This window comes from Pseudophryne corroboree, chromosome 1, assembly GCF_028390025.1.
Source record: "Pseudophryne corroboree isolate aPseCor3 chromosome 1, aPseCor3.hap2, whole genome shotgun sequence".
NCBI classification, from domain to species: Eukaryota; Metazoa; Chordata; class Amphibia; order Anura; family Myobatrachidae; genus Pseudophryne; species Pseudophryne corroboree.
The window spans coordinates 12744980-12757442 of NC_086444.1; the positions used below are offsets into that span (position 1 = coordinate 12744980).

Here is a 12463-nt window from a genome sequence, read left to right on the forward strand (position 1 = left end):
CGGTAATTATACAGGAATACAAGAGACGGCGAATGTCTCTCAGAGACAGCCGCCGCTATATCCAGCAATATCTGACTCCTGCGGTAATTATACAGACATACAAGAGACAGTGAATGTCTCTCAGAGACAGCCGCTACTGTATCCAGCAATATCTGACCCCTGCGGTAATTATACAGACATACAAGAGACAGCGAATGTCTCTCAGAGACAGCCGCCACTGTATCCAGCAATATCTGACCCCTGCGGTAATTATACAGACATACAAGAGACAGTGAATGTCTCTCAGAGACAGCCGTCACTGTATCCAGCAATATCTGACCCCTGCGGTAATTATACAGACATACAAGAGACGGCGAATGTCTCTCAGAGACAGCCGCCGCTGTATCCAGCAATATCTGACCCCTGTGGTAATTATACAGACATACAACAAGAGACGGCGAATGTCTCTCAGAGACAGCCGTCACTGTATCCAGCAATATCTGACCCCTGCGGTAATTATACAGACATACAAGAGACGGCGAATGTCTCTCAGAGACAGCCGCCACTGTATCCAGCAATATCTGACCCCTGCGGTAATTATACAGACATACAAGAGACGGCGAATGTCTCTCAGAGACAGCCGCCACTGTATCCAGCAATATCTGACTCCTGCGGTAATTATACAGACATACAAGAGACGGCGAATGTCTCTCAGAGACAGCCGCCACTGTATCCAGCAATATCTGACTCCTGCGGTAATTATACAGACATAAAAGAGACGGCGAATGTCTCTCAGAGACAGCCGTCACTGTATCCAGCAATATCTGACCCCTGCGGTAATTATACAGACATACAACAAGAGACGGCGAATGTCTCTCAGAGACAGCCGCCGCTGTATCCAGCAATATCTGACCCCTGCGGTAATTATACAGACATACAAGAGACGGCGAATGTCTCTCAGAGACAGCCGCCACTGTATCCAGCAATATCTGACTCCTGCGGTAATTATACAGACATAAAAGAGACGGCGAATGTCTCTCAGAGACAGCCGCCGCTGTATCCAGCAATATCTGACCCCTGCGGTAATCATACAGACATACAAGAGACGGCGAATGTCTCTCAGAGACAGCCGCCACTGTATCCAGCAATATCTGACCCCTGCGGTAATTATACAGACATACAAGAGACGGCGAATGTCTCTCAGAGACAGCCGCCGCTGTATCCAGCAATATCTGACCCCTGCGGTAATTATACAGACATACAAGAGACGGCGAATGTCTCTCAGAGACAGCCGCCACTGTATCCAGCAATATCTGACTCCTGCGGTAATTATACAGACATAAAAGAGACGGCGAATGTCTCTCAGAGACAGCCGTCACTGTATCCAGCAATATCTGACCCCTGCGGTAATTATACAGACATACAACAAGAGACGGCGAATGTCTCTCAGAGACAGCCGCCGCTGTATCCAGCAATATCTGACCCCTGCGGTAATTATACAGACATACAAGAGACGGCGAATGTCTCTCAGAGACAGCCGTCACTGTATCCAGCAATATCTGACTCCTGCGGTAATTATACAGACATAAAAGAGACGGCGAATGTCTCTCAGAGACAGCCGTCACTGTATCCAGCAATATCTGACTCCTGCGGTAATTATACAGACATACAAGAGACGGCGAATGTCTCTCAGAGACAGCCGCCGCTGTATCCAGCAATATCTGACCCCTGCGGTAATTATACAGACATACAAGAGACGGCGAATGTCTCTCAGAGACAGCCGCCACTGTATCCAGCAATATCTGACTCCTGCGGTAATTATACAGACATAAAAGAGACGGCGAATGTCTCTCAGAGACAGCCGCCGCTGTATCCAGCAATATCTGACCCCTGCGGTAATTATACAGACATAAAAGAGACGGCGAATGTCTCTCAGAGACAGCCGCCGCTGTATCCAGCAATATCTGACCCCTGCGGTAATTATACAGACATACAAGAGACGGCGAATGTCTCTCAGAGACAGCCGCTACTGTATCCAGCAATATCTGACCCCTGCGGTAATTATACAGACATACAAGAGACGGCGAATGTCTCTCAGAGACAGCCGCCGCTGTATCCAGCAATATCTGACCCCTGCGGTAATCATCGGCTCAGAAATATTGTGGTTGGCTCCTAAACTGTACATTTAATGATGAGTAAGCAGCACAGCGCACAAGGGGTTAATACGACCCCCCACGGCCGGAGATCACCCGCCCACCGTGCCCATATCACCTGCTCATCTGCCGCTGTCATGTTTGCACAATGTTGTTTTGGGATAAACTAGGTAAGATTGTAATCAGCCGCCCGGAAGACAATACAGAGTGTGGAGAATTCCCCTCCTTCCGCTCATCACGTTCCACCTCAGCGAGACCCTAATACCTGCCCAGTCACTCATCAGTCACAAGACTCGCCAGAACAATGGACAGCAGGAACCTCCGTAGGGATAGATCATAAGATAGATGTGAGAGCGGAGAGTCAGCTCTTCTGCCATCATACAAGACACTGCTAGCGCTGGTATTTACCGTGTAATGGTCTTGGGCCAGAATGAAGATGGTGGACTGCGTCAGTGCCAGGAGCCAACAGATGGCTCCGGTGCTGTCAGAAGTTCTGTACTGGAGCACTGGTGGGATGGAGGCCCAACGCATGCATCAAATGCAGAAAATGATTATTCCAACATAATACCCCTCTCAGACCAGCCGCCAGTTGCTGTTTATAGCGGAGAATGACGACGCTCATACATCACACTCACGTTAAGTGTCCGCTATGGCTTAGTGTGTCCGATATACATCACTTTACCCCTCCCCATAGATCATCCCCATATCAGCAACTGCTACCGGACCGCCGGTGGTTGCCGCTTGTTCCCGGCCTTGTCACACTGCCGGTACTATTGGCATTCACTGCCTGGCATCACAACTTATCACAGACAGCAACCGGGTCACTATCAGCTTCAGAAACAGGAGGGTGGTGACGAAATCACGGCTGAGACAAGCGTCGTTCAGTAGACACCAGTGGCACACCCCTCCTAACATCGGAGCGGCACTGACAGCTTTCACTTCTGCCCCATTCATGTTTAAGCACGCCACCCCCACCCACCCAACATTTTATACATCAACACACTAACAATCTGACCATGCACCTGGGCCACCAACCATGACCAATATCTGTAAGAGAACAATTACTATGGGGAGACGCATCAAATCTTCTGCAGTGGGGGTGCTGCCCGATGCCATCAGATTGGTAACACCCCTACTTGTCCTCTTTGGGAGGTTTGATACAGTACATCTACCCCTAATCAGAATGAACAAAAAACACCATCATTTACAAAACAAACGCTAAAAACTGGACGATGCAACTCCAAAAACACAATCCAGAAAGGTTCTGGAGCAAACGGGTTCATCAGGCAGAGCTACATATGCATCAGTGGTGGGCAGGATAACATTGCTACATTTAGTAGACCTGTAGAGTCAGCTACAACTCGTGGTGACTGAGCCTCTATTGTAGACATGAATGTAACTTGGTAATACTTTTTGACCAACGTCCACCATAACATCACATAAAACAGGATGAAGCATTGTATCTAGAATAAGGATAAGGAGCTCACCTGCTTAAACTGCTCCTCATAGGTCCACTCGTGGTGTCCCGACTGTCCATTAGGAGATAGCGTATGTGACTGGGAGCTGGTGTTGGGTAACTGGGGCTGTCCAATCCTCGGCACGCCCTTGCTAGGCGAATCAGGATGTTGCATGTTCGAGGACATCTCCAAATCATCTTCATCTTCCTCCACTCCATCGTCATCGTCCATGTCTTCATCTTCGAAGTCAGTGTCCTCCCCCTCGCTCTTGTGCTTGGGTTCCTCGGCCTCTGCTTTGCGCAGTGGCGTGCCTGCAAATATCAGGGCAGGCCGGCTGGAGGGCAGCGCTGAGGTTGTTGTGGTGGCACTGGTTGTGTTTGAGTTTGATGCTGAAGTCACCGCTGCCGCTGCCCTCACGGCAGCCTGGTAATGGCGGATGGCAAGCGCCTGCTGCTGAATCCGTGATTCTACCAAACAGCGAAGCTCTCTGTCCTTTTCCTGCCTCAACTTTTCTTCCAGAGCCAAACGAGCGGCCTGCTGGCGCTGTAAGTTCTCCATCACGGCCTCGAGCCTCATTCCGCCACCTGCAGAGACAGTCTGAACGGATTGGGGGGGACGGGACACGGGGAAAGGCGAGTTGTGGTGAGTGGACGTGGATACGAGGAGAGAGGGAAGAGAGTTGGAAGTGGAGAACGCCGCTTGCTGGAAGTAAAGCAGGAAACAAACAGAAGGAGAGAAAGAGCGGTCAGGAAGGATGGAAGAGCGGCAGCAAATCATATGAAGTCGGGAAGCGGATTGTGGGATGGGAGGAAGAGTAAGGGACAAGGAATTGGCGCACGGGTGGGCAAATTATTAAGTGGGATAGACGGATGGGGATGAAAAAATAAGAAAAAGGGTTTCATGCAGAAAGGAAAAGATGTCAGGAAGCAACAAGCAGCAGCGGAAGAGAAGGAAGGGTCAGCATTCAGGGGCATAGCAATGAGGACACATCAGAGGGCAGAGAACAGGTGGCACAAGTGATTACACAGCAGAAATATATAGATTATAACATCAAAAAAAGAAAGAGAAAAAGGGAAGAAATGTGCAAGAAAAGGGGAAGTAGAGAGTGAGAAATGAAGGAAGAGCGGGCAGTGGGGAGAGAAGGGTGGAAATAGGAGAGGGGAAGGACACCGGGAAGGGAGGGGAAGACCAGTTATTACTCAGACATATTACAATCAGTGCACACAATGATTATTCTATAATAATAATAATAATAATAATAATAATAATAATAATAATGTTATTTGCACAGCGCGTTTCTCCACTAGGACTCAGACGCTTTACATGTGTGTGTGACAGTACACAATACAGTACAGTACGTAGTACAGTGACGGTGAGGTAACACACTTGGCCACACTGTGATACAATAAAAGTGGTGACAATGAGCAAGACATCAATCAAGTCATCATCAGTTCCAGGCATCATTCATCCTATGCGCAGGCGGTCAGACAGACATCACTGACGCACCGCAGGGTTCCAAGCAGCTGGATAAGCAATATGCAGATGAACTGTGGTCACCGAGATCACAACATACACACATAGCATCTGTTATACATGTCTGACACACAGCATACACACAGAGCATCAGTTATACGTGTCTGACACATAACATACACACAGAGCATCAGTTATACGTGTCTGACACACAACATACACACAGAGCATCAGTTATACGTGTCTGACACATAACATACACACAGAGCATCAGTTATACGTGTCTGACACACAACATACACACAGAGCATCAGGTACACGTGTCTGACACACAACATACACACAGAGCATCAGTAATACATGTCTGACACACAACATACACACAGAGCATCAGGTACACGTGTCTGACACACAACATACACACAGAGCATCAGGTACACGTGTCTGACACACAACATACACACAGAGCATCAGGTACACGTGTCTGACACACAACATACACACAGAGCATCAGTTATATGTGTCTGACACACAGCATACACACAGAGCATCAGGTACACGTGTCTGACACACAACATACACACAGAGCGTCAGTTATACGTGTCTGACACACAGCATACACACAGAGCATCAGCTATACGTGTCTGACACACAACATACACACAGAGCGTCAGTTATACATGTCTGACACACAACATACACACAGAGCATCAGTTATACGTGTCTGACACATAACATACACACAGAGCATCAGTTATACGTGTCTGACACACAACATACACACAGAGCATCAGTTATACGTGTCTGACACACAACATACACACAGAGCATCAGTTATACGTGTCTGACACATAACATACACACAGAGCATCAGTTATACGTGTCTGACACACAACATACACACAGAGCATCAGGTACACGTGTCTGACACACAACATACACACAGAGCATGGGTTATACGTGTCTGACACACAGCATACACACAGAGCATCAGGTACACGTGTCTGACACACAACATACACACAGAGCGTCAGTTATACGTGTCTGACACACAGCATACACACAGAGCATCAGGTACACGTGTCTGACACACAACATACACACAGAGCGTCAGTTATACGTGTCTGACACATAGCATACACACAGAGCATCAGGTACACGTGTCTGACACACAACATACACACAGAGCGTCAGTTATACGTGTCTGACACACAACATACACACAGAGCATCAGTTATACGTGTCTGAGACACAACATACACACAGAGCATCAGTTATACGTGTCTGACACATAACATACACACAGAGCATCAGTTATACGTGTCTGACACAAAACATACACACAGAGCATCAATTACACGTGTCTGACACACAACATACACACAGAGCGTCAGTTATACGTGTCTGACACACAACATACACACAGAGCGTCAGTTATACATGTCTGACACACAACATACACACAGAGCATCAGTTATACGTGTCTGACACACAGCATACACACAGAGCATCAGCTATACGTGTCTGACACACAACATACACACAGAGCGTCAGTTATACATGTCTGACACACAACATACACACAGAGCATCAGTTATACGTGTCTGACACATAACATACACACAGAGCATCAGTTATACGTGTCTGACACACAACATACACACAGAGCATCAGTTATACGTGTCTGACACACAACATACACACAGAGCATCAGTTATACGTGTCTGACACATAACATACACACAGAGCATCAGTTATACGTGTCTGACACACAACATACACACAGAGCATCAGGTACACGTGTCTGACACACAACATACACACAGAGCATCAGTTATACGTGTCTGACACACAGCATACACACAGAGCATCAGGTACACGTGTCTGACACACAACATACACACAGAGCGTCAGTTATACGTGTCTGACACACAGCATACACACAGAGCATCAGGTACACGTGTCTGACACACAACATACACACAGAGCGTCAGTTATACGTGTCTGACACACAGCATACACACAGAGCATCAGGTACACGTGTCTGACACACAACATACACACAGAGCGTCAGTTATACGTGTCTGACACACAACATACACACAGAGCATCAGTTATACGTGTCTGAGACACAACATACACACAGAGCATCAGTTATACGTGTCTGACACATAACATACACACAGAGCATCAGTTATACGTGTCTGACACAAAACATACACACAGAGCATCAATTACACGTGTCTGACACACAACATACACACAGAGCGTCAGTTATACGTGTCTGACACACAACATACACACAGAGCGTCAGTTATACATGTCTGACACACAACATACACACAGAGCGTCAGTTATACGTGTCTGACACACTACATACACACAGAGCGTTAGTTACACGTGTCTGACACACAACATACACACAGAGCATCAGTTATACGTGTCTGACACACAACATACACACAGAGCATCAGTTATGCGTGTCTGACACACAACATACACACATAGCATCTGTTATACGTGTCTGACACACAACATACACACATAGCATCTGTTATACGTGTCTGACACACAACATATACACAGAGCATCAGTTACACGTGTCTGACACACAACATACACACAGAGCATCAGTTACACATGTCTGACACACAACATACACACAGAGCGTCAGTTATACGTGTCTGACACCCAGCATACACACAGAGCATCAGTTATACGTGTCTGACACACAACATACACACAGAGCATCTGTTATACGTGTCTGACACATAACATATACACAGAGCATCAGTTATACGTGTCTGACACACAACATACACACAGAGCATCTGTTATACGTGTCTGACACACAACATACACACAGCATCAGTTATACGTGTCTGACACACAGCATACACACAGAGCATCTGTTATACGTGTCTGACACACAACATACACACACAGCATCAGTTATACGTGTCTGACACACAACATACACACAGAGCATCTGTTATACGTGTCTGACACACAACATACACACAGAGCATCAGTTATACGTGTCTGACACACAACATACACACAGAGCATCTGTTATACGTGTCTGACACACAACATACACACAGAGCATCAGTTACACGTGTCTGAAACACAACATACACACAGAGCATCTGTTATACGTGTCTGACACACAACATACACACAGAATGTCAGTTATACGTGTCTGACACACAACATACACACAAAGCATCTGTTATACGTGTCTGACACACAACATACACACAGAGCATCAGTTACACGTGTCTGACACACAACATACACACAGAGCATCTGTTATACGTGTCTGACACACAACATACACACAGAGCGTCAGTTATACGTGTCTGACACACAACATACACACAGAGCATCTGTTATACGTGTCTGACACACAACATACACACAGAGCATCTGTTATACGTGTCTGACACACAACATACGACAAATGAGTTAGGGAAAACAGGTGGTCTTCAGGTTGCCGAATGTCAGGAATCCCGACAGCCGGCACACCGACAGATATTCTCCTTTGTGGGGGTCCACGACCCCCCTGGAGGGAGAATAAATAGCGTGGCTGCAGCGTGGCGAGCGCAGCGAGCCCGCAAGGGGCTCATTTGCCCTCGCCATGCTGTCGGTATGCCGGCGGTCGGGCTCCCGCCGCCGGTATGCTGGTTGCCGGGAGCTCGGCCGCCGGCATACCATACTACACCCAGGGAAAACAAGATACCCAGCAACCCACCAGTTCCAAGGGGAAGCGGTCACCATACCGCTAGACAGGATCCCAGACGTCACAAAGCCGACGCCGGAATACCAACTAGCGGCAAAATAACGACTCCGGAATCCCGGCGCCACAGGCTTATATTCCTCTATGGGTGTCCACAACACCCATAGAGGGAGAATAAATCCTGTGGTGAGTGCAGCGAGCCAGCGTGCCCGCGGCCTGGCGAACGCAGTGACTCCGCAAGAGGCTTGCTAGCGCTCGCCTCGCTGCCGGCATACCCGTGGGCTGGGATCCCACTGTTGGTCTACTGACGGTAGGGATCCCGGCAGCCGGCTTTACGTACTGATCTCGTTCCAAGATTTATTCAGCCCACTCGTGGAGGTACCAGATGAGGCGGCCATCTTGGGTGCCCTACATAGGTTACACTTGGCGGGATAAGCAATATGTGGTATGGTAGGCAATGGGAAAACAGAATAAAGGGGGGAATACAAAGTTAAAAAAAAAACCCCTAAGGAATAAGAATTCCACGAATTGTTCATCCTACCCACAAGAGTACCAGACGTAGCAGCCATCTTGGGCATGCTACAAAGGGGTGTATGGAGTTGAGGACTGGTTGGTTTGAAGCTGTAGAGACCAGTGTGTAAATGGGGAAGAGTCCTTACAGGCCCGTGGTCTCAGATGAGGAAGGCCGAGATGGTAGTTAGGGCCGACGACTGGGACAGGGGCCTTACTTGTACACAGTCTCAGATGTGGAGGGCCAGATGCGTAGCATGTAAAGAAGCCGGGATCAATCCCTGTCACATCAGTGCCTATCCCAGCAGAGCTTACAGTCTAATAAGTTACATCGGGAGTGGGAGCCATCAAAACTCAGAGGAGACAAGATGATGCCATAAGATATTTTTTCATCAACGACCGAACTACACGGAAACTTTTCCGGGCCGTATCGCCGTGGAGACCTCACAAGACATTACATCCTATCTCGGCCTGATCGTCGCGGTACATCTACTGGCGCTAACTCTTATGGCAGTCGGCAGCCCGGGCATCTACAGCCGCCAACCGCTACAGGAAAAAGCTTTACTGATTAAATAACATTTCTTCCTAAATTAAAAACATTTACTGTTGTTTTTCCCTAATTTTATCATTTGTTTTCTCTATTCATTTATTTTCCCTGAATGTGGGACTGGAATCTTAGGTCGGGATCCCGGTTCCACTGCGCACTGGCAGCGGCAAAAAGAACAGTGAATGATACGATACTGTTTGTTCTAAATCAGTTTTATAGACGACGTGATCATTACCCACAAAGCAGGAGCTGGAAATAGCATAAAAATCAATCTTCAGGCGCAGGACGTGCTGGTAGTAATTCTCTCTATAATATATATATATATACATATATGTATAACTTCTCTACATAGTGTGTATTACTGTGCATGTGTCGCAGGAATCCAACAAAAGCCTGAGCGCAGCTTACTATGGCGCACACTATACTGATGGGGGGGATCGCTAGTCTTTTCCAGAGTCCCTAGGCATTTGCCTATACTGCCCACGCCTAGGGACCGGCTCTGGTTGTGAACTGTAATGTCTGACTAAAGTTTTGGGGAAATGTCAGGGCCGAGAACCGTATATGAGCAGCACTGCACAGCGAAGAGGACATGCATTAGGACGACATGGTCACTAGGTAGACATGTACTAGGTCGACATGGAAAAAGGCAGACATTACTTTTTCACATGTTTTTCTCTCTCCAATTTTTGGAACTTTTTCATACTTTACAATCCACGTGGACTACGATTGGGAACGGTAACCTGTGCCGAGCGCAGCGGTAGTGGAGCGAGTCACCGTGCCCGAAGCATGGCGAGCGAAGTGAGTCATGCGAGGGCACAGTGCACTAACTGGAGTTCTCCGTCACTTTCCGAAGAAAACGACACCAAAAAAGTAAAAGAAAAACTCTCGTCGACCGTTTTCCATGTCAATCTCATGACCATGTCTGTCGACGTAAGTGTGGTTGAACTGATGACGCATACCCGTTTACTGCACTCACAAACTGGTTCTGGCGCTGAGCAGAAGCCACAGGAGAGCCCCGAGCTACCGCGGCTACAAGTGGTGGTCTGCGCCTGCAGAGAGGACTGACCAACTGCACGCTGCTATCGGGAGGAAGCACCGTCCCCGACCACTGTGTATCACGAGGATACTTCTATTGCTCCTCTGTCTAGCAGTATATTTATATAACGGGGACACTCCTATTACTCCAATCTCTAGTATATATTACTATACATATATTACGGGGACACTCCTATTACTCATCTATCTAGTATATATTAATATAAATGCATTAAAAGGACTCTACTATTACTCCAATCTCTAGTATATATTACTATACATATATTACGGGGACACTCCTATTACTCATCTATCTAGTATATATTAATATAAATGCATTAAAGGGACTCTACTATTACTCCAATCTCTAGTATATATTACTATACATATATTACGGGGATACTACTATTACGCCTCTATCTAGTATATATTTTAATATACTGTATTACAGGGAAACTCCTTTTCTTCTGATCGCTAGTATATATATTAATATAACTTATTTATGAGACTACACCTAGTACTCATCTATACAGTGTAATAATATATGTAATACAGGGTGAGTCTCCCTTATCCAAAATGCTTGGGACCAGAGGTATTTTGGATATGGGATTTTTCCGTATTTTGGAATAATTGCATACCATAATGAGATATCATGGCGATGGGACCTAAGTCTAAGCACAGAAAGCATTTATGTTATATATACACCTTATACACCCAGCCTGAAGGTCATTTTAGCCAATATTTTTTGTAACTTTGTGCATTAAACAAAGTGTGTCTACATTCACACAATTCATTTATGTTTCATATACACCTTATACACACAGCCTGAAGGTCATTTAATACAATACTATTAATAACTTTGTGTATTAAACAAAGTTTGTGTACACTGAGCCATCAAAAAACAAAGTTTTCACTATCTCAATCTCAGTCAAAAAAGTCCGTATTTCGGAATATTCCGTATTTCGGAATATTTGGATAAGGGATACTCAACCTGTATATAAATATGAGGTGAATTACAGTGATATTCCTGTTACTCCTCTATCTAGTATATATTAATATAAATATAGTACAGGTTGAGTATCCCTTATCCAAAACGCTTGGGACCTGATGTATTTTGGATATCGGATCTTTCCGTACTTTGGAATAATTGCATACCATAACGAGATATCATGGTGATGGGACCCAAGTCTAAGCACAGAATGCATTTATGTTTCATATACACCTTATACACATCATATACACCTTATACACATCATATACACCTTATACACACCATATACACCTTATACACATCATATACACCCTATACACATCATATACACCTTATACACATCATATACACCTTATACACATCACAAACACCTTATACACACCTTATACACATCATATACACCTTATACACATCATATACACCTTATACACACCATATACACCTTATACACACCATATACACCTTATACACATCATATACACCTTATACACACAGCCTGAAGGTCATTTTAGCCAATATGTTTAATAACTTTGTGTATTACTATTAAACAAAGTTTGTGTACATTGAGACATCAGAAAA

General features: G+C 45.9%; 1 protein-coding gene across 1 annotated transcript in view; it reads right to left on the reverse strand.

Moving 5' to 3' along the window:
- Nucleotides 1-5050, reverse strand: part of LOC135037998 (AT-rich interactive domain-containing protein 3A-like) — a 164884-nt gene extending 159834 nt beyond the window's left edge. The window contains exons 1-3 of the mRNA XM_063954657.1: nucleotides 4976-5050; nucleotides 3620-4291; nucleotides 3155-3179 (exon numbers count right to left, since the gene is read on the reverse strand). Coding sequence (XP_063810727.1) covers nucleotides 3155-3179; nucleotides 3620-4291; nucleotides 4976-5050 — 772 coding nt within the window. The remainder of the gene's footprint in view (nucleotides 1-3154; nucleotides 3180-3619; nucleotides 4292-4975) is intronic.
- Nucleotides 5051-12463: the final 7413 nt, after the last annotated feature.